This window comes from Eptesicus fuscus, chromosome 7 (assembly GCF_027574615.1).
Source record: "Eptesicus fuscus isolate TK198812 chromosome 7, DD_ASM_mEF_20220401, whole genome shotgun sequence".
NCBI lineage: Eukaryota > Metazoa > Chordata > Mammalia > Chiroptera > Vespertilionidae > Eptesicus > Eptesicus fuscus.
Genome location: NC_072479.1, coordinates 94705900 through 94728911, shown reverse-complemented (window position 1 = coordinate 94728911; position 23012 = coordinate 94705900). Strand labels below are relative to the sequence as shown.

At 49.9% G+C, this 23012-nt stretch overlaps 1 protein-coding gene across 1 annotated transcript in view; it reads left to right on the top strand.

The window, feature by feature from the left end:
- Positions 1–18392, top strand: part of NT5DC3 (5'-nucleotidase domain containing 3) — a 42084-nt gene extending 23692 nt beyond the window's left edge. The window contains exons 5-14 of the mRNA XM_054719412.1: positions 2141–2231; positions 3352–3489; positions 5510–5570; positions 6002–6104; positions 6245–6346; positions 7124–7205; positions 8183–8269; positions 10759–10899; positions 14395–14459; positions 17041–18392. Of these exons, the coding sequence (XP_054575387.1) occupies positions 2141–2231; positions 3352–3489; positions 5510–5570; positions 6002–6104; positions 6245–6346; positions 7124–7205; positions 8183–8269; positions 10759–10899; positions 14395–14459; positions 17041–17293 (1123 nt within the window). The 3' untranslated portion in view covers positions 17294–18392. The remainder of the gene's footprint in view (positions 1–2140; positions 2232–3351; positions 3490–5509; positions 5571–6001; positions 6105–6244; positions 6347–7123; positions 7206–8182; positions 8270–10758; positions 10900–14394; positions 14460–17040) is intronic.
- The last annotated feature ends 4620 nt before the right edge of the window (positions 18393–23012 follow it).

Sequence of the window (23012 nt, the reverse complement as noted above, 5' to 3'; positions counted from 1 at the left end):
TGAGACCAGACACCTGCCAGGGCACCGCGGTTGCCGCGTCAGGTTGAAGTTTATGTCGTGGGCCGTGGGAGTGAGTGCCGCTGGGCAGGGGAGGCGGCAGACTGCTCTCCACGGCAGTCCCATTTTGCACCCAAGGTTTCACTTCTTAACTGGAACCTTTGTGAAACGCTAGGGTTGTTCCCATCACCGTCCCTTGTCGTGTACCAATTACTGTTCGTCTATAGTAACTCGTTGAGTCTTCTCAGTAACACTAGGAGGTAGGTACTGTTACTGTTTCCAGTTTTAAAATGACACCGAGACCCAAAGAGTTAAACTCCTTGTCTAGGTGATACCCCTGGTGGGTAATTAAGGGAGGTGGGAGTTGAACCCCAGGCAGACTGGTTCAGATCCGTGCTCCTAACCCTTATATTTCTCATAACCACACGGGGTGTGTAACGTAGTTTTCAGTGCTGGTTTACACACCCTGTTAGTTAGGCTGATTCCTCGGCTGCTTTTGAGCTGGCATTTGGTTACCGGGGCCTTAAGGATGCAGCTTGTGTGCCCAGGTTCCCGTGTCCGTGCTCAGAGGCAGGAGTGGCTTCCGAAGGACCGGGGCGGGCCTAGTGTGGAGGCCGGGAACCCGCCCGGCAGAATCCTTTCACTTTTTGTATTTTCTTTCCAAGTGTTCAAACCTTGCAGGTGTGCACACTTGACTGCTGCTACCTTAGCGAGCGCTGTTTCCCAAGGTCACTGCCTGGAGGGATCTGGCTTGGCACCAGCGTCGTATCTGATTTCTGGAGCCGAGATAGGCGGACGTACATTGCCTCTTTTGTTTTCAAAGCTGGTACTTGTAACAAGTTAATCAAGATCGGAGGCAAAATGTTAATGAGTCCACTCGGATGTTTTTAGAAGTCACACGGGGGGGGGGGGGGGTGGAGAAAGGAGGAAAGAGGCTGAAATTGAACTTGCTTTAGAGTCACATATCAAACGTAAATTGTTTTTGGACGTATTTTAATATTGGCCAAGTGACTTGGCATTTTAAGCAACACCTATTTGTGTCAGTAGCTAAAATTCTTACTGACCCACGGGTTACCCCTGTTGCAGCGCTGTGGGGTGCTCCCACCACTCATTCTCTGGCCCCTCCTCACCGCGTCTGCTTCTCAAGCACCTTCTCTTCGGGAGAAGGGGGCAGAGGAGCTGACATTCCCCCCTGTGACTCCCTAGAGCGGGAGACTCCGGGTGAGGAAACTTGAGACCGCTGAGCCCTGGGCGCTGGCATCTGCTCCCGGCGCCGGTGGCAGAGGCAGGGCCGAAACCCAGCCGCTCTGACTCCAGGACTAATTTTTTCCTGCGTGCGGAGGCGCTGGATTCATCTGCAGATTCTCCCGCCGCTCCGGAGGCAGGCCGGTGGCGGGCGTTGCCTCGGCGGCGTGTCCAGATGCGGAAACTGGCCTTCACTGTCACGTAGCATTCGGGTCACCCCTCCTGGAGATGCTGCCCAGGCGCCTGCCTTGAGTCACGGGGTTTAGTCCACGGAGCCTCGTGCATGCCTTTTTCCATCTCGGCGCTGACCTTAGGGGAGCGTCTCAGAGGGCACAGGGATGGTGGAGACAGCCAGCCTTTCTCTCCCGAATGCATTAAAATCATTAAAAAAACACACACCACAAAACAGCTCACCTCCAAGTAAGGCACTAGGCCTTGGACCTGGTTGAGGGAGGCAGTGTGGCGTAGAGCTTGAAGACCCACAGAGCCCTTGGACCCGGTCCTGACCCACCTCTTTCTACCTGACTGACCTGGGGGAAGGCACACGACCTCTCTGTGCCTCAGTCGCCTCTGCTGGGAAAAGGGGGGCCTGCTAGTGCCTTTCGCCTAGGACTGCAGGGAACTAAGCGAAGGCCTGTGTGGAGCTCAGATCTGGCGGATCGCAGGGGCCATGTAATACGAGCTCTTCTCTTTCTGCTCTTGTCACCTGGGGCGTGGCAGCAGGAGGAACAGTAGTAGCACCTTGCCTGTCACTCGCAGCAGTTACTAGTGGCACCTCGTGCCTCCTTGTGACGCCTCACACCTTGCTTGAAAAACCCCAGCACTTGCCAGAGGTGTGACAGTCCTTGCTCTCGCTGGCCAAGCTCTTGAACTGTGCTGCTTGTTTTTTTTCTCCCAGAGGCCTCAGCGTGGTCCCTGATGAAGAAGTCATTGAGATGTACGAGGGGTCCCACGTGCCTCTGGAGCAGATGAGCGACTTTTATGGCAAGGTAATGAGAAATGCTGTATTTAGGTAAAGTAGACTGTCTTTTTCCTCCTCAAAACATGGCCTGGGACATTTAGGAGCTTGGATTCCTGGGCTCTGGGACTGCGCATAGGGAACTGACAGGGAACTTTGGGGTTGTGTTTTGAAAGACCCAAGGTTTGAGAGACATTAGTATGGTACAGGTTCCATAGGTTCTTTCGTGATTCTCCTTTCTTTTTTTTAAAAAAAAAAAAATATTTTATTGATTTTTTTTACAGAGAGGAAGGGAGAAGGAGAGAGAGTTAGAAACATTGATGAGAGAGAAACATCAATCAGCTGCCCTTGACCGGAATCGAACCTGAGACCCTTGAGTCTGCAGGCCGACGCTCTATCCACTGAGCCAAACCGGTTAGGGCTGATTCTCCTTTCTTAGGCCTTTCCTCCTTACCTGACGAAGGCTCCTTAGCCTTTCTGGTACCTGCCCCTGTTTGCCACCACCCCCTGAGGTGTCCCCACCTTCTGGATGAAGACCTTGGGGGCTGGCAGTGCATCAGCTGTCGCCTCCCCTGAGACTGAGGGCAGCAGGTTACCCTGTGCCTGAAGGGAAACCTCTGTTTTTCTAACTTTTGTGGTTCTCCTTGCCCCCCGCATTTTTGCTTCTTATTAGATGCGTTGTCTTACTTGCATTGTCCAAGTGCAATGGCAGATGTCCCATCCGCTGGTAAGCTGTTAAAAAAAATTTGCAGCCATTCAGAGAAAGGCTCTTTGTCAAGCTCACACCGAGGCTTGGGAGGTGCTCAGACTCGGGCGAGTCAAGTGGCTTTTTCTGCCTTTCCAAGGGTGTAACTTCCCGCTCTCCTCTGAGCTTGATGAGTCTGTGAGCTGGGGGTTGGACAGAGGGGAGTGGAGGGGAGGGCGGTTAGACTTTTGGGGGGGATTTCCTTGGATGTGCCACTTATGCTTAGAGTGAGACGCCAGCACTGCCTGGGTGAGAAGAACAAGGCGAACCTTTCCTAGTCTGTATTGTTAGAGAGTTGCTTTCCTCGTGGAGAGGGATCAGGGTGACCAGCACCCCCCTCAGGAAAGGCCGGGTCTGGCCCTGCTGTGTGTGGGCCTCGGATTCTAACTGCGCCCCCTGCCCGCAGAGCTCCCACGGGAACACCATGAAGCAGTTCATGGACATCTTCTCCCTGCCCGAGATGAGCCTGCTGTCCTGCGTGAACGAGTACTTTCTGAAGAACAACATCGACTATGAGCCGGTCCACCTGTACAAAGACGTCAAGGTCGGGCGGGCAGGGGGAGGTCCCGGGTTCCCACCCCTGGCGCTTTCCCGCCGAACTAGCAGAATCCGGAGGCTCCTGCGAAGGTTGGGGGCCTGACATAGCCTTCGCCTGGCAGCGCTTGTATTTGTGGTTTGTCCCTGAACGTTGTAAGACGTTCCGTTAGGAGAACTGGAAATCGGTCACATTGGTGGTTAAAAGAAGAGGGTGCCCATGTTGTTACCTGGATTTCTTAATTCTTTCTGAGGCCAGAGGGGCGAGTGGTGACTGAGGTCCCGCTGTACCCGGCTCGTCCCTGAGCCTGGCCAGCGGCTGGGTGGCTCTACACAAAGACGGGCATTTGAGTCTCAGGCTGTGGCCCAGGGATGCAGCGGCCCCAGGAGGCGCCGTGGTCTCTGGCACACAGAGGTGCCGTGCAGGCTCCCCGAGGCCCTGCAGCAGCTGTGGAAATCCGTTCGGAGGGGGAGAGAGAGCAACATAAATATTTATGTGCGTATACACACCTCTTTATATAGCTCTGCATTTATATATTTTAATTCGTAGTCACGTGTTTAATATTCTTTAAACTGAACTTTTCTCAGTACTTAAAAATGTTTGTGTTATTTAATATGTTTTCCTTATATAGTTCTAAGCATGTGATAGAAATATATATAAAATATAATTTGTACATAATACATATTTATTGAAATATATGTATTTTTAAAAGATCCATATTCATTCCTACAATATTTTTTTATTATATGTTTATGACTAATTTTAAATTTTGACCGCCCTGAATCTTGGGTTTTAGGGAGATAAAAGATGAATTATCGTTTCTCAATATCAATCTGGTGTTCTGTGAACTGAATTTAAATATTTAGTTTCTAATCTCCTTTTCGTGAACACAAATACTTCATTTGTAAGAATCTTTAAGAATCACTTATAGTTATATAACCCCTTGCACTTGTGAGGAGACATGTTTATTTAAAAGTTCGGTTCAGACGACCACCAACAGTGAACACATGTGCCGAGTTTTCTGTGTTCCAGGCTCTGTTCTTCTTAGTGCTTTATGCATATTAACTAATTAAACCCTCAGAATAATGCCTTGAAGTAGAAACTGTTATTGTCACCCTCATTTTATAGATGAATTGAGGCACAGAGAGGCTGAGTAACTTGCCCATGGTCACACAGCTAGTCAATAGCAGAGTCTAGATTTGAAGCCGGGAAGTTTGGTTCTGGCTTGCTCTGAACCATTGCCTTCTGCCGATGTGATGTCGAAATAAGCCTGTACTGGGAGGGGATCGAGGTTGAATTTACAGTCCAGGGTGCTCACGCTTGACAGAAATCTGCGATTTTTTAAGGCTCACGGCCCAGTGTGTCCACGGTCCAGTCTCCTGTCACCGGCTCTGAGAGTGTGCAGGTGCCACCTGTGTCGAGGGCCTCCTCAGTGCCCCGTGAGAGTGGGGCTGTGCTCGGACACCTGCCAGGCATCAGCCCGCCACACTCCTGGGCCTGCAAGGGGTCAGCTGCTTCCTCCTCCTCGTGTCCGAGGGCTGGACCACATCTCTGCCTGAGTCACCATCCCCACTGGCAGGTCTCCCCTCGTCGGTAGCACTGAAGCGAGGCAGGTCTCTTCTCTTGTCTCTGCCTCTTTTTCTGGACCACTGAACCTGCTGTTGGGATCTAGGGGCGGGTGCAGAGATGAAAAGAACAATAATGCCCTTTGCCCGGATGGCCTGGAATCATTTGTTCACGATACTGCATATAAATTATGGCTTATTATGCGAGGCTTTTTTTTCTTTCTTTTCAGAATTATCCACACAAATGAGCTCCTCCCAGTGACCCTCCTGCATATTGCATTGAAAACTGCCACTATCACCATGGAAACTCACGTTTCCCCCACAGGGGCCACCTCTGATAAATGGGCCAGAATTTAGGTTTCATTTAGTGCTGGGGTTGCAGGCTCCTCACGGCAGAGTGCCCTTCCACTTGTATGGCTACTCAGGCCAGTACGCTCACTGATTGAAAACGTATCTTTTGACAGGATTCGATCCGAGACGTGCACATCAAAGGAATCATGTACCGAGCCATCGAAGCCGACATTGGTACGTGTTTGGCATTGCCACGAAGTCGGTCCAGGCTGCCCCTTCCCCATGGCCCCCTCCAGGCATCTTATTTCGCCGAAGGTGCTGAGCCGAGGCTGTAGCGCCTTTCTGACTGGGAAGGGTCCTGCATCCCCGCCTCTCAGCTGTCTTCTCCCTCCCCTTTGCCTAATCCTGACTCAGAAGGCGAGGTGCTGGCAGCTGCAGCCCCTTCATTCCCTCCCCCCTCCCCCCGCCCCCGTGCGGTCTATCAGGGTCTTGGCTACTGATGCACCGGACACTGATAGACCACCCTGACCCAGGCTCCCTTAAGACTTCTTCCTCTTCCCCCACGTGCCCTGGACAGCGCGGGGCCCGCAGGCACCAGTCAGCAAGCCTGGGGATTGGGGGGGCCTCGCGCTGAATCTGTGTGTGAACTGTTCCCCTGCTCTTAGATAAGTACATCTGCTACGCTGAGCAGACCCGCGCGGTGCTGGCCAAACTGGCTGACCACGGCAAGAAGATGTTCCTCATCACCAACAGCCCCAGCAGCTTTGTGTAAGTCCCGAGTTTCCTGGCCGGCCGGCTTCCAGCTCAGTTCTTGGATTGCATGTCACGGGAGGAAGTTTGCAAGAAAAAGTGGCAAAAACAGTTAACCCCTTCAGTGCTAGACTAACCTGGCCCGGCGTGTTGTTTAGGGACAAAGGGATGAGCTATATCGTTGGAAAGGACTGGCGGGACCTGTTTGACGTGGTCATCGTTCAGGCCGAGAAGCCGAGCTTCTTTAACGACAAGCGGAGGTGAGTGCCTGCCTCTCCAGGGGACTGGGTTTTCCTCATTCGCCGCTGTGAATACTTACGAGGGAGCGTGTCTTGGTGAAATCCGGTCGGAAATCACAAGCATCTGCCATCAAAGCCTTTGATTTCGAAGTCGTCGTCTAGCAAGTACTTGTGAGGAGAGTGAGATTGGTGCATAGCAGACACCGTACACGCCTCAAAATGGATCTCAGTTCACCTCGGGCCGCTTCAGTCCTATTGGTCAGGCTTTAAGAAATTGATGGGTAACAATGAAAAATGCAGACTTACTCTTACGTAGTGTATTAGATCTCCTGATGCAGATGTATGGTGAAGTATAACACAACGGCCGCAACAAACCACCTGGTGGGTAGCTCTTTAAGGAGAGCTGTAAATGGTACCTTTAAAATTGCAGTTGGATTTTGCAAAACTCTCTGCAACACGGGTTTTACATCAGGTGGGATAAACTTCTACCAAGGCTTATAGAATGTCTTTCTGCCCCAGTAGCCTTGGGAAACAGGGGAGTCATTGTATATCTGGCCCTGGAGTTCTTTCTCTACTACAAGTCCTCGGACCCAGGGGTGGGGGGTGGGCAGTGGGGGGGGGGGCGGGGGCCCAGTTCAGGAGACCTTGCCCTGGGAAGGGGAATGCCGGAGTTGTTTTCAGGGCTTTCTCGGGTTCGGGCAGCCCCTTCTGTTCCCAGTGGGTAACCATGTGGTGTTTCACACAGCAGACAGCCTGCACAGCCACCCCCCTCATAACGTCTCCCGTTTCTGTTCTTAGACCTTTCCGAAAGGTGAATGAGAAAGGTGTCTTACTCTGGGATAAAATCTACAAGTTGCAGAAGGGCCAGATTTACAAGCAGGTACCTCACGACCAGTTTATCCCTTTGGCTGCTTTGCTGCGCGTGGTCAGTAATGATGACAGCGGACGTTCACCGAGGCTCACTCGGGGCCGGCAGTGCTCAGTGCTCCGCCCGGTGGACTGTTCATGACTTGGTGGCAGAATTGAAGCTTAAGTCAATATCTAAATCAACTCAGAATTGAACAGTTTCTTAAAACGAAGTGTAAAGCATTACGTTTCATAGTAAATAACAATTAAGATATCGGTAGCAAAACTTGGAAATGTCTCCTTAAGAAGCTTTTAATCACATGGCACATTATTTGCCCAGATTAGTAATTACTTCGTGACAAGCTATGTCTTATTCTACAGTTTTGATATATTTTGGTATTATATAAGGCTTGCAAATGTTTGAATAAATGATTGACTTGCTGACTATTATTGTGTTACTGAAGTAAGTTTTTTTTTATGTATTGATACATTCCTGGTGGGTTTAGAACAGCCTTGGCATTAAGTGTATTTTGTAGGCCTTGAAAACTCAGCTTTGATAAAGCCATTCCACTTCTAGGGAGTTAGCCCAAGAAAATGATTACGATGTAGCTAAAACTCTACTATCAGAATGAAATTACATACAAAATAGATAGCAAAGTAAATGATACCAGGGAATTTGTAAAATGGATTGTGGTGCTTCTCAGGAATGGAATTACCTGGCAGGTCAATATTTGACCTGGGAAGACAGTCATAGCCTGCTAAGTGTAAATAGATGGTCCCAAAGAGGCATATACAATATGAACCCTTTTTGAAAAGCACATCTGACTTAGAAGAAAGGCCTGAAAGGTTTCACACTAAGATGTTTTTATCTTTCTATTCTGTTATTTAAAATAAGTTATAAAAGCAAAATAACTTGTTTGAAGTTAAAAAAAAAAAGGTATTTTGGGCCATGGGTTATACAAGGGCTTCTACCTGTCACAGGAGATAATATCTGTATTTTCCTTATTGCAGGGCAATTTGTATGAATTTTTGAAGCTTACTGGATGGAGAGGATCCAAAGTGTTGTATTTTGGTGACCATATATACAGTGACCTGGCGGTGAGAGGAGCCTTTTTTTTCTATTTCTTCATTGGGGGACAGACGTGTTAGTCCCACTTACTAAGGAATTTCTCTTTTGGTTAAGACCATTTTTATGCTTTCTTAAAGCGAGGAGTAGGTCACATTTTTAATGTCTTACATTTTATAGAACAGGATGGATCAGTCATGAAAAAGACACATTTTTTTTGGGGGGGAAATGATGGAAGTTAGCAGTTGACTCAGAGTTTAATCAGAAAATCTTTCCATTTAAGTAATGGTAAGAAATAAATGCCAGTGCTCTTTCCTTTTCAATTTATCCATGTGTCAGAACCACACAACTGCAGCATAAAGGCCTGAGACATCAGTCAGGGCTCCGTTGCCAGCCTGTCGCTTTGGAGGCGTTAAAAACCCACCTTTCCTGGAAACAGCCCTGAAGTGAAAACGAGGCTTCTCGTGCCATTGGAACGACTAGAGGAGATTGCAGGCCTTGAACTGTGCTTGAACCTGTAGTTGGAACAATATGTAATTGGAGCTAGACGGGTCGGTCCCAGCGCCTGTGAGTGTAGTGAAACCTTCCCAGGTGCCTCCTGCACACACCTGCGTAGTCCCCTCTGTCTGTGGGTTGAGGTCTAGTGGAAGGAACCTTGGGCTCAGATTAGAAGACGGTAGTTTTTACCCCAGTTCTACTGTTTACTAGCTGTGTGACCTTGAACACTGCCCTCAAGCTCCTCATTTGTAAAAAGGGAACGAAGATTAATGTGTATAAAAGTGCTTAATAAACTAGAAGTATAAAGTGTTACTATCAGGATGTCCGCACTCCCAGAATGTCTAGCCGTGTGACATGGCATCATCACGGGTGTTTGCCTCTTGCTAGGTGGGGTCTTCGGGCCCTGATGAGATACTGTATACTGCCCTTCAGAGCGAGTTAGGAAGTACTTCCTCCTCTTTGGTTGTGGAGAGAGTTGGAGAGGGATGATGTTAACTCATCTTCAAGTGTTTGGTAGAATTCACCAGGGAAGCCATCTGGTGGGCTTGGCTTGGTTGGAAGTGTTTGGATTACTAATCCAGTCTCCTTACTAGTTAGAGGCCTGTCAGATTTCCCGTTTCCCAGTGATTCAGTCTTCGCAGGTGTGTGTTTCTAGGAATGTCCGTTCATCTAGGTCAGTGGTCGCCGTTTGCCGCTCTCTTGACTGAGTTTGCCGACCACTGATCTAGGTTATCCAAAAGTTGTTGGCATACAGTAGCTCAGAGTACTCTTTTTAAACCTGTTTATTTCTGTAGAATCAGTAGTAATGGCACCACTTAAATTTCTGATTTTACTAAGTTGAGTTTCCTCTCTTTTTTCTTCGTTATGCTAAAGGTTTGTCAATTCTGTTGATCTTTTTGAAGAACCAACTCTTGGTTTTGTTGATTTTTTTTTTTTCCATTTTCTATCTCTGATCTAATCTTTATTTTTTCCTTCTGCTAACTTTTAGTTTACTTTTCCTAGTTCCCTAAGATACACAGTTAGGTGATTTGAGGCCTTCTTTAATGTCGGTGTTTATAGCTGCAGATCTCAGCCTCAGCATGGCCTTTGCAGCACCCGTAGGTCTGGGTGTTTGCATCTTGATTTGCCTCGAGATATTTTCTAATCTCCCTTGTGATCTCTTCTTTGACCCATTGATTGAGAGTGTTGTTCAATTTCCACGTGGTTGTGAATTTTCCAGTTCTTTCTTCTGCTGTTGAGTTGTAGTTTCATTCCTTCTGAGCAGAAAAGATGCTTTTTTTTTTTTTTTTTTACGATTTCAGCCTTTCAGAATTTACTAAGACCACTTGGCATTGTGCATTTACTTGCTTACTTGTCATTTGTATTTCCCACGAGGAGGGCAGGGATGTGTCAGTTTTTGCTCATTGTGTTATCCTCAGTTTGTAGAACTGGGCCTGGCACATAGTCCTTGATAAATATTTGCCAGATGAGAAAATGAATGACCTTTTAGCACAGCGATTGCGTATCTTAGGTTTTCTGGGACATCACTGACATCAGGTCGCTTGGCCTATTGTCAGCTCATAGGGTTATAATATTTGGATGAAAACTGTGGTCACGTGTGTGTATGTTGTGTGATCATTCCAAGTCGGGTATTCCACGGTTCCCCATGACCCGCTAGGCCTGGCGCCCAGGGGGTGTTCCCCCGCCGTCTGTGGATGAATAGTGTCGTGGCCCAGCCTCTTTCTGCCCCGACCTAATAGTGGTTTTACAGGCCGTGGATAATGATTCCAGACCCTGAGTGTCTGCAAGGGCTGTGACTTACAGCAGTTATTTCCAGAACAGAAATTTTCTTGGGGTGAAATGATCAAAGCCCTAGGCTAACTTGGGTTTAATGGCATGTAATTCATTGAATTGGGCTTGGTTAATAACTAACCATTACAATTAAAAAGTAATTCACTGAGCGCCTGTTGTGTCTGGGACAGGGCATGCCATGACTTAAAGTCCAGCGAGATGAATGTTGACTCTCTGTGATCTTTGCGAGCAGGACTTGACCCTGAAGCACGGCTGGAGGACTGGTGCCATCATCCCAGAGTTACGGTCTGAGCTCAGAATCATGAACACGGAACAGTACATCCAGACCATGACCTGGCTGCAGACGCTGACCGGGTTACTGGAGCGAATGCAGGTTTGAGATTTCTTTCTCTCCTCCTTTTTCGGTAAGCCTGAAGTTGGTGCACTTGGCCAGTGTTTCTTTAGATAGTCTCTATTTAATTGTGGTTATAAAGTATGAGGCATAAGTCATCCTGCAGCATAATTACCGGGATTTTTTTGCCCCTAAGAGTTTTGCCAGTTTCCCCGAAGAGACCTTTCTCAACGCCCCCAAAGCCATTTGGAGAAAAAGGCCTTCATTTACGTTCCTCTGTCTGGAGTTCCAGGGGCCTCACTCCCACCGCAGCCGCTTTGGGAGATGTCCTGTGGGGGTGGGACTTGAGAGCCTCTGCCTTCGTTTGGGTCTGGTCCTGCTTCTGCCATTAGCCTGCAGTGGTCTTCTCCGCCTGGGCCTCAGTTTCCTTTTCTGTATAATGAAAGGTCCTGTGGAATGAACACTCAGGCGAGGCACCACAGCTTACTGGAACGTCTCAAAGCAAGAGTCAGGGCCCCTGGGTGCAGTCTCCACTTGCTTTTGAAGATAATACCTACAATTGGCTGGCTCACTGGAGAGCAGCGCTGGTTTTTTCTTCCCATAAGTCACATACTCAGCTTTGTTGTTTTTCGTGGTGATTTCCTGGCCTGTGAAGACGCCCCTCCCAGCTCATGAGGCACCTCGCTTTCTCGCTTGGTTCTGCTGGCCAGGCCTTCAGCCCTCTCAGCGTGAGGGCCGACTCTTTCAGGATAAGGGGCATGGATGCTGCTCTCTTGGCTAACGTACCTGCAGCCTCTGCCCGCGGCCTGCCAGCCCGCTTTGGAAATGGCCAGGGAACTGTCTTGCCTGGCCCAGCTGGCAGCCTGTGTGAGCTCAGGCAGAGCTGCGAGAGGTGGCAGGCCAGGCCCTCACTCCAGGGTGCCCACATTGCAGAGCACGCGGCCCGCACTGCTCGGTCCTGCTTCCCCGTGCTCCGGCTCCATTGGTTCTTGACTCTTCTCTGACAAGGACTCATTCTGTTTCCTGCCCGTGCTTGTCTGTGAGATGGTTTTCTAAAAACAAAAGGCATCGATTCTAGGTTAATGTAGCCTCAAGTCTGTGCAAAGGTCATACAGTAATATGCATGTGTACGTATACATATATGTATGTATATGCATGTGTATATACAGATCCTATCTAATAAAGAGGGAATATGCTAATTGACCCTAATGCCGTTGCAAAGATGATGGCGCCCACAGCCAATAAGGAGGGAATATGCTAATTGACTGCCCACCCTCAAAGATGGCTGTGCCCACAGCCAGTAAGGAGGGAATATGCTAATTGCCCCGCCCTCAAAGATGGCTGTGCCCACAGCCAATAAGGAGGGAATATGCTAATTGACTGCCCCGCCCTCAAAGATGGCTGTGCCCACAGCCAATAAGGAGGGAATATGCTAATTGACTGCCCCACCCTCAAAGATGATGGTGCCCACAGCCAATAAGGAGGGAATATGCTAATTGACTGCCCCACCCTCAATGATGGCAGCGCCCACTGCCACAAATGGCTGTGCCCAGTCCCCTCAGCCCCACCAGGGTGGCAGGCATGCAGCAAGGCTGGTCCTGCACCCAGGCCTGCCTCTGGAGTCCCCCAGTCCCCTCAGCCCCTCAGCTGCCCAGGGCCAGCCCGAGGCGCAGGCAAACCTCGATGGCAGCTGCCCAGCTGCCCAGGGCCACCCAAGGCACAGGTAACCAGGGCCGGGCTGAGGCTTGCGCTGCTGGCAGTGGCAGCAGCAGAGGTGTGATGGGAGCATCGCCTTCCCCTGATCACCAGGTTGCCTCCTGCCCCTGAGGGTTCCTGGACTATGAGAGGGGGTAGGCTCTAGACACCCCACTCTAGTGCATGAATTTTCATGCACCAGGCCTCTAGTATATGTATATGTCTAAATAAATTACTTGTGACACTCTACAGATTTTTGATCTAGTCACGTACGTTGTAGAGTTTAAATTCTATAGTGAGTAATTTGTTAATTAAAATGTGAAAGCTAATCAAAACTATTCTCACAAAACCATTAACACCCCCAGAAGTGCCGGGCCAGCCTTCCGGTCTCCAGGGACACGGCCAGTGGTCATTCAGTGTAGCTGCTTCCTGCTGGTGTAGGCAGTGGTGTTGGGCAAGAAACCCAGATTGCAAGCTCAGGGTTTTGTCTGAGTGGCAGAGACCCTGAGCGGGTGCCTGCTGGCCAAGCTGGTGAGCTGGGCAGACGTGGTAAACAGAAGGGCCTTGGCTCCCACGTCAGAAGCAGATGGTTTGTTTGGTCTTTTCCTCCGGGCCCTGAGGCTGCCCCGTGACTGTGAAGGGCAGGGAGCCACCTGTCCCCTGCGGTCACACGCGCCTCTGATTCTGGCTGAGCGTTCCTGTTCGGCCACAGGAGCCTCGCAGGGAGACTTGAGAGATTCCATTGTTAGGTTGTGGGCAGTTGCCATGTTCTTGGTGCCTTTGCTCCTATTTCAGCCCAACCAGAGAATTCTCTGCTTTTCCATCTGGTTGAGGTGCTTTACCTTTTTGCCTTTTACAAAAACATTATTTTCCATTAAACATTTAAAAAAATAATACAATATTAAGGAAGACAGCAGCGTAAAACAAATTATAATTCTACTACCCTTGTATCAATTAAAGGAAATATTTTATGTTAATTTCTTAATATATGCACATATTTTCAGGTGCTTCCAATTAGTGGATATACCTGTTATTTCCACTTACCTGCCATTTTTATGTTGATGTATGTGCATAATATGTACATCATGTGATAGGTGGTGTGTATTAAGTATGTTCATATAGGTAATGCATATGTGTAATGGCCCTGGCTGGTTTTGGCTCAGTGTTTAGACAATCAGCCCGCAGACCGAAGGGTCATGGGTTCAATTCCCAGTCAAGAGCATGTACCTTGGTTGCAGGCTGATCCCTGGCCCCAGTTGGGGTACATGCAGCAGGCAACCAATTGATGTGTTTCCCATTGATGTTTCTCTGCCCATCCTCCCTTCCCTTCACTTTCTCTAAACAAACAAACAAACAAACAAAAAAAATACCAATGGAAAAAATATCCTTGGGGGAGGATTAAAAAACAACATGTGTAATGAATACATTACACATATATATAGTATATACATATATACAGTATACACATATATATAATATACACATATATACAGTATACACATAATTACAGTATACACATAGACTTTATGTAGTTACATGCGCATGTTTATACATAGCCTTTAACAATACTATCTACTTTAATAGAGGCCTTGTTTAATATCTTCATAATATCCAGTTTCATTTGTTAAACCAGGTTTCTGTTGTTGGACATTCAAAACTATTTTGGTAAAGAAGGGAGGGCTGCAACTGGGAAGTCTGAAAATGTATTATTTCATGCAAGTGCCCATCTCTCAGATTTGAGTAAAATTTGGCCACGAGGAAAGCTGCCCACTAAAAATTCTTATTACCTACTGAGTTTATTTGCATCCAGAACATTCTCAGTAATTGGCTTGTGTCCTGCAGGTGCACAGAGATGCGGAGTCCCAGCTGGTTTTGCAGGAGTGGAAAAGGGAGAGGAAGGAGATGAGGTAAGAGCACCCCGTCCTGAACATAGGGCGTCCGCCACCTGGACACGCCCACCCCTGGCCCAGGCATACTTCCAGACGCCCTTTTTAGCTCCCAGGCATGACTGACCGCCCGTGGCCAGAGCCACCCACCCCTCCGCTGTCCGTGAGTGATGTGTGACAGCAGTGACCTCCCGCACACCTCCTGCCCTTGCATTTTTTTGTTTCTTTTTTTTTAAAACCGAACAAACGTGCTCTTACGTCTCTCACCTAAACAGACGTCCGTATCTTGATTCCACCTTCCCTGCCAGGCCCCATCTGATGTGAAGGCCCGGGGAGGAGGAGCCTGCCTTGCCAACCCGCCTGCTTGGCTTTCCCATGTGGGCAGCCGGGGGCCCCGTGTTGGTGATGCTGGCCGCACAGCGTGGCTCCCGGGACAGTGTTGGAGGCGGGCCCGGCACCACGGTGAATTCCTGGGGCCCGTCCAGCCCTGGCGCTCATCCGTAACCATGGCTGTTTCCGGGATGTGCCCGCACTCAGTGTGGTTGTGTTGACTGGTGAATGCCCGCCTGCTCCCGGGAAAGTTTGGCGGGTGTGTGTCTTCAGGGGATGGTTATTCAGGAGGCCCCTGGAGGATGTGCTGTGTGGACACTGGTTACAGGCTCACTTCTGCTCTGTGCGTGGCCGCCCCTGCCCTGGGCGCAGCTGTCTGCCTCTAAGGCTGGAAGGAGCAGTCCCTGCCTGGGCACGGAGAGGGACGGAGCCCCTCCCTCGGGCTACCGAAGCCTGGGTGTACTGACTCATCCCTCTCAGGGGCTTGGCATATTCGAATTCAATTATCTAACATTGGGGGGAAAAGTGTTGGGTGAGAGGGTGATGGGCAAGTACTGTGATTTGATTCTGGGCCCCTTGTCCCCTGCACTCCAGGGACCTGATTATTAGATAAAGGAACCATTTCATCCGCCAGAAATTATTGCTTTGATTTTGAGTTTCTAACAACTTTACATCTCAATGAGATTTAAAAAAAATAGATATATATTTTTATTGCTTTCAGAGAGGAAAGGAAAGGGAGAGGGAGAAAGAAACATCAATGATGAGAGAGAATCATTGATTAGCTGCCTCCTGCAGGCCCCTCCTGGAGCCTGCAACCCAGGCACATGCCCTTGACTGGAATCGAGCCGGGGAACCTTCAGCCCTCAGCTGACACTCTTTCCACTGAGCCAAACTGGCTAGGGCTCAATGAGATTTTTTAAGTAAAAGTTAAATATTTATGTCACTCCACCCACAGACCTAGTTGAGTTCTTTTAATTTTCTGCTTTTTGGTTGTCAACCTCTGTCACTGGTTGAGGACAGACCGCTATGACCAGCCAGTGGCCTTTATCACACCGTTGTGTAAATGATTATATTTTTTGCTGTTTCTGCAACTGATTAACAGTCGAATGGTATTTAGCCATTTTGCTGGAATATTCTGTGTCCAGGGGTCCCAGCCATCAGACAGTGTGCTTATTCTGTGGACGTGTGATGCGTGTTGATTTACACACACATGCACATGTGTCCACCTGCAGGGGCTTAGAGCCTGGGGTGGGGTGAACAACCTTGCAAAATGCTTGTCACCTAGGCCAGTGGTTGGCAAACTGCGGCTCGAGAGCCACATGCGGCTCTTTGGCCCCTTGAGTGTGGCTCTTCCACAAAATACCACATACCCTAATTAAGTTAATAACAGTGTACCTACCTATATAGTTTAAGTTTAAAAAAATTTGGCTGTCAAAAGAAATTTCAATCGTTGTACTGTTGATATTTGGCTCTGTTGACTAATGAGTTTGCTGACCACCGACCTAGGCTTCCAGGAGGCAGTGAGGTGTTTGAAGCCGAGTAAGGGATGGTGGAGACTTCCTTACATCACTACAAAAGAATTCTTCATTTCCTAAGCATCAAAAGTACTTCAGAGTTTACAGTACGCTTTTATTTTTCTGTCTTTTCTTTTTTTTTAATCCTCACCTGAGGACATTTTTCCATCTATTTTTTTAGGGAGAGTGGAAGAGAGAGGGAAAGACAGAGAGAAACATCGATGTGAGAGAAACACATCGATTGGTTGCCTCCTGCACGAGCCCCGACCAGGGCCCGGGCCGGGGAGAAACCTGCAACCGAGGTATGTGCCCTTGACCGGAATCGAACCCGGGACCCTTCGGTCCGCAGGCCAACGCTCTACCCACTGAGCCAAACCGGCTAGGGCTGTTTTTCTTACCTGACCCAGTTTTTGCTGTAACCTTGTAAAAAGGGGGGTCTTGATCCCATTCTATAGATGAGGGCGTTTTGGAGACTGGAACATTCCACGTCTCTCTGTGTAGCTTTAGAAGCAGTTCCTGCTTTTCTCCTTCTGTCTGCGAGTGTGGTGTGTAGGTGTAGAGGGGCAGACACAGGAACCCTGCAGCCTCAAACCGTGCTCTCGGGGGCCTCAGGGGGAGGTGTGGTCGTCATTTGGATGGACGGGTGGACAGACGGTTTTCCTCCCAAGTGAGTCCTATGGAACGGTGATTTTGGTTTCAGTACCTTGGAACTCTTCTGAATCATTGTCTGCCGCACCCCTCTCTTCTCGCTTCTTCAGAGAAATGAACAAAGGTTTCTTCAACGCCCACTTCGGAAGCTTGTTCCGCACAGACCAGAACCCCACCTACTTCCTGAGGCGCCTGTCGCGGTTTGCCGACATCTACATGGCGTCCCTGAGCTGCCTGCTGAACTACGACGTCAGCCACACGTTCTACCCCAGGAGGACTCCGCTGCAGCACGAGCTTCCCGCCTGGTCGGCCGGGCCCCCCACCTGCAGGCTGCCCCTCCTGCAGGCGGCCCAGGCCAAGTGACCGTGCCCTCCTGGGGACAAGGCCACACACGGCCCCGGCCCCGGCCCAGCCCCGGGGGACACCAAGGGGCTGGCCTTGCGTGGATACGAGTGTTGCTTTTGGAAAAGACACAGAGTCGCCTCTTGATATTGATTTCGGACCTTCCGGAGGATACACCCCGGGTGGTCGAGACGGAAGCCAGCGTGTCCCCGTCCCCCTTCCTGCTCCCCTCGGGCCGAGTGGCAGGCTTCACGGGAAACGGTGATCAGTCCTCTCGTTGACCGAGGTGCTGTCACTGGTGTCGGTTTTCCTGGGCCAGGGGGGACTTCCGATGCCATCTCCCATTTCCAGCAGGAGAAACTCCCGGCCTCTTCCCTGGAAAACAGGGAGCATTCCCAGGGTGCATCGGGAATGAAGGGCGCCGATCTGTGGTGTGCAGCGACACTGCTCCCAGAAAGCAGATGGTGTAGTGGCCTCTGCAGCAGCATAAGTGGCAGAGATGACCCCCAGACAGCGGGATCCCCCAGCCCTTTGGTCCCAGGGCTTTGGCGTTCCGGTGCATCCGTTGGAAGAAAAGAGAAAGAACAAGGGAAGGTGCAAGTCCTTCGCCCTGGCTTGTCCTCCGTCTCCGCTTCCTGTGCCCCATCCCATCCCGGGGAAGGACAGGCGCCACAGGTGATGGGGGGCTCGCTCCTTTCCCCGGAGAAGGCGAGAAGGGCGCCTGGTCACATGTCCAGCTGGCAGAACAGACTGTGGGGTAAGGCTGTGAGCAACAAGCGCTCAGAGCCAACGCTTGGGGGTGGGTCCTCTGAAAATGCCACCCGAGTGTTGGTTTGAGGTGCTCATTGGAGGACAGAAAAACGAAACAAACAAACAAAAAAGTCCTTGCGGTGAAATGCCGGTCCCCTCCCTGGGTTGTGTTGCTAAAATGTAGGCATTATCAGAAACCATCCCTTTCTTGAGGCAACAGACATGCTGCCTCCCCCTGGATTATCGGGGAGGTGGGGGCTTGCATCCATCAGGGGAGGGGGCGGTGGCCTCACCGCCTGGCTGGCTCCCACCCTCTGCTCCCCTTAGCTTTCTTCCTTTCCTGCTGCCTGTGTGTGCGTGCGTGCGGGCTATTGTGGACTTGGGGGGGGGGGGGCGTTTTTTTTAGGTGTCTGTATTTAAGGTGGGGGAGCATAAAGGGCATTGAAACTAAGAGAAAAGGGGTTAGAAATGACTTGGGTAACTGAGTATTTCTCATGTCTTTGTAAGGATACGTTTTAAACCTGATGCACGGCAGGTGCAGGGAGGGGCTTGCGGAGAGTGCTTACTAACAGCGTTTTTATGGCAGTGAATAGCAGACCCAGCTATTGACCAAAGGCTAGCTTGGCATGCCACAGCTGCCTGCCAGAATGCAGGGAGCACACGAGTTCTGGAGCGTGCTTTGCAATGCTGCTTGTTAGGGTGGGATTTTACTGTGGCATTTCCTTGTGTTTAACTATGATAGTGACGGTGACCCCGTAGACCCAGGAGGCCCCATCAGCTAGGCCCCTTTTTTTCCGGCTAAATTTCATTATAAACACAGTGGTCCGTTTCTTTGTGGGGGTGGGTAGGCCTTTTGTTTACTGTTTGTTAGCTCCCAGGTGCTTTAAGCATCAGAATTGACTGGCATTTAGGGGGTGCAGGTGGAGGCCCGGAGCTGCTCGTGTTGGGGCCTCCAAGGACGCGCTGGTGCTTTCGGCTTCACTTCGGGGAGCTGAGTGAGGAAGTAGTTACTACTGTTTTTAAAAATCTCTTAGTGTCTGTCTAATCAGGTGTTCATCGGCTGTCTCGTGGGGCCAGTCACAGGTGTTTGTGTACTCCAGAATGAAGTAGACTTGTAAATCCTGCTTTCGTGGATGTCTAGGCTGGGTGAGCCAAGCCTCAGGGGAGAAACACATTTGCTGGGTATGAATTATGAATTTCACAATTTATTACCAATTAAGGTTTCGGTCTGTGGGCCATCAGACATGGCCGTGCTGAGATCTGCCACGTGCCAGAGGCCTGGCATCTGTCTCAGCAGGGCCCCCGAGCGTGTGCCTGGCAGACCCATGCGCTCCCGGGCCAGCAGCAGGGGTAGGGCAGCCTCCGGGTCTGTGCTCCGTCGTCGTCATGACTCAGCCGGGCCTGGGCACACTGCACGGGGCATTCTGTTCTTTCCCTTTTGTCCTCCGGGGCTCACCCTGGTGAAAGCCTGTTGGTCCAAGGGAAGTGGGTCTGTTTTGCACCCTTCAAAAGTAGCCATTTGGAAAGCGAACAGAATAAAATTAGTTTGCACGTTTAAAAAATATTCTCACGTGTAGCATGGGTTAGACTGATTTTCTAAGAATGAGGTGCACAAAAATTCATAGTCCAGGGGCAGTCCATGCCAGCTGGACGCGGGGCGCAGGGGACCCGCAGCAGGTCGCCTTGGAGGGGACCTGCACCGTTGCTTTTCCAGAATTGCTTCTATAAGGAAACCTAGCTTTTGTTTTTAAAGTATTTTAGGAGTTTGGCTCAGAGCTCCCACTTTCCTCCTAACATAGCCTCTCTCTCTCTCTCTCTCTCTCTCTCTCTCTCTCTCTCTCTCTCTCTCTCTCTCTCATATGCTCTTCAGCTTCATTTCCTGCTGAGGCCATTAGTGCCGCGTAACATAAACCACCTGTTACTGACTGGGGCCGGCTCAGATTAAATTACTAGTTGCTTTGACTGCATCGGCCCTCTTCATTATTGCGGAGGAGAAATGGAAAGGAATCTTTCCTCCTACTAATTTAGCTTTGGATGAACTAAATGGCTTTTCCTCTCTCTTCCTCCCCAAAGGCCCTTGACGCAGTCGAGAGCTGTGCTCAATATCGCATTGAGTTCCACTCGGCCCAGTGCTCATTGGCTGCCAAAGACCCACTGGGGGGCCCTCGTCTAGAGTGCTCTGAGACCGAATGTGGCCAGAGGCAGCGTGCCCTGACTGCCCTGTTCAACTCCTGGGGAGCGTGTGTTTTGCCCTCTTACCAGTTTCCTTGTGTGCCAATTTCCTTCTTTCCTCTTTTATTTTCCTTAGCATTTGGGAGCCTAGCTCCAAGGCCAGCTAACCTCTGACACCCTAAATGGGTTAAGGGAAGGAAAGGGAGGGAAGATTCTTTAATGCGGGGTCACCAAACAGATTTTCAGCTTCGCGGGCCATCTTCTGTTGCCACTACTCTAGGCATGGACGCAGCTCTGTCCTATTACAACGTGGTTTATAAAATCAGCTGCAGGCTGCCGTTGGCCCTCGGGCCGTAGTTCGCAAGCCCTCCTGTAACTAAGAAAGCGTGCAGACGAACAGCCTGGTAGTGGCACGGGCAGCAGGAAAGTGCGCTCTGTCCCCTCGGAGCTGGCGCGGGGCATATGCACTCCTGTGGCCAGTGGTGACATACTGTGTTCCCAGCACGGCATCGTGGGGTGTCCCAGCTGCCGGGCTCGGCCACTAGCACTAGTTGAATATACCTCTTATTGTAGTGGTCTGTGACTGTGCTCGTCTTGGGGGATGGCATGGCTTCCCACGTAACCCTTCAGCTGTGGGCCCTGCTGAGAAGCCCTGTCTCGGATGGGCGAGGTCACACCCATCCTCTGAGCAACTCCCTTCCTTCACCTCCCTTCCCTCCCCTTCACCTCCCTTCCCTCCCCAGGTGTGGGCCCCAGAGCACACCCTGTAAACTCCCTGCCCGTGAACCTCCGTCTCAGCGCGTCTGCTTCCCGGGGAGCCCCCGCCCACAGCAGCCCTCTGCTCTTTCCCGGCACCGTGGCCCGAAGCTGACGTCGGAAACTGTTTTCTAATCATGTAGTAGAATGACTAATTGTGCCTGTACGATCGCAGGCACAGTAAATGCAAACTAGGTTCACCTACTATTTATTCTGAATGTGAATTTGCTATTTATTCTGAATGTTGAGCTTACGTTACCAGATACGGAATTTATTGCCAAATAAAAAGAATTGTATCATCCAGTTTATTGCAAGTCATCGTTTTTTTGTGTGCTTAAGTTAGTGGCAAAGCCGTAACAAATTCTAATATAACCAAATGAGAATATCCCTGTGAGAGGGGAGGGTGAGAGATGTAGGGTTCATTTCTCACCACCCACGTCCCATCACGCCCAGCAAAGCACGCGTGCTTGTTTTCAGAGCTTGTAGACTGTGTATTGAAGCTGGGAAACGGGTGTGAACTTAGCCGTAGGTGGGCAGCAGCCAAACCCACCTGGAATTCCTTTCCTCCCACAGACAGTTCCCTCCCTGAGAACAGGGAGAAGATGGTGGTCCACGGGTTTGTCTGCCATCAAATTACTGTGAAAGCTGGAGATTGGAAGCAGTGTTTTAAGGGAAGAAAACACTGAATAATCCTGAATTAGGAGTGAGCGCTACGAAGTCAAATCACTACTGGGTTTTAGATAAATTGAAATATGTTGAAGAGGTGTTTTTTTTTTATTGTCTAAAGTTTTACATTTGTCTCCTTTTTCCCCGATTGACCCTCCCCCCCCCCCCCCGCCACAACCACTCCCACTCCCAAGGGCAAGCCCCCACCGCCCCAGTGTCTGTGTCCATTGGTTATGCTAATATGCATGCACACAAGTCCTTGGGTTGCTCTCTAACCTCCCCCCACCCCACCTCCCCTGCCATTTGTCTCTGGATCTATTTTTGTTCATCAAATTATGTTGATCATTATATCCCACATATGAGTGAGATCATGTGATATTTATCTTTCTCCAACTGGTTTATTTCACTTAGCATAATGCTCTCCAGTTCCATCCATGCTGTTGCAAATGGTAAAAGTTCCTTCTTTTTTAATAGCGGCGTAGTATTCCATTGTGTAGATGTACCACCGTTTTTTAATCCACTCCTCTGCTGATGAGCACTTAGGTTGTTTCCAAATCTTAGCTATTGTAAATGAGCTTTTTTTTTTTTTTTTTAACTGTTTAAGCATGAGGGTGAACACGTGTGTGTCTGTATTTAAACACCTTGAAATCCTTGATCCCTCATTGTGCCGGGACCTTGATCTCATTCCCTTTCCCACCGATAGCTGTGTTTCTTTTTGGTCAGTGCCTGTAGGTACCTGTGATGGTGGGATTGGTGGACCCATGTTCTTACTGGGGAGCGATTTCCTCCCACCGTGGCGTGTCCTCCTAGAGGAGATGGTAAGCTGTTCTGTGCCTGAAACTGGACTTCTTCCCTTTCCTGGAGAAGTGAAAAGCTTCCGGAACTTTGGACTTGCCTCAGCAAAACCCCGATGATGTGGGGCAAAGTTATGTGGGCTGTGAGGGCAACAGAGAGGAAAGCCTGAGATCTCGACCCAGCCTTTCATTGCTCTGTCCCCGCAGAGGTTCAAACACTCAGCCAGTACTAATCGGGGACGATTTGGAAATGGGTGGTGGGTGGGTTGGAGGGTGTCTGGTTGTCACAGTAGAGGGGGGCACTTCGGGCCTTGAGAGGGCAGGGACCTGGTGTGGTGGACCTTCTGCCTTGCACGGTCCACCTGCACATCTGCACTAAAATTCCAGAACGTCCCACCACGGAGAAAGGAGTCCCACACCTCTCAGCAGTTAGTTCCCTAGGCCCGGAACCACTAATTACTTCCAGCTTCTGAATGTGCCTCTTCTGGAAATTTCATACACGTGGCATTTTACAATATGTGGCCCTTCGTGCCTGCCTTCTTTCACTCAGCATGTGTCCAAGGTCCATCCATGCTGTTGCCTGCTTCAATGCTTAGGCCCCT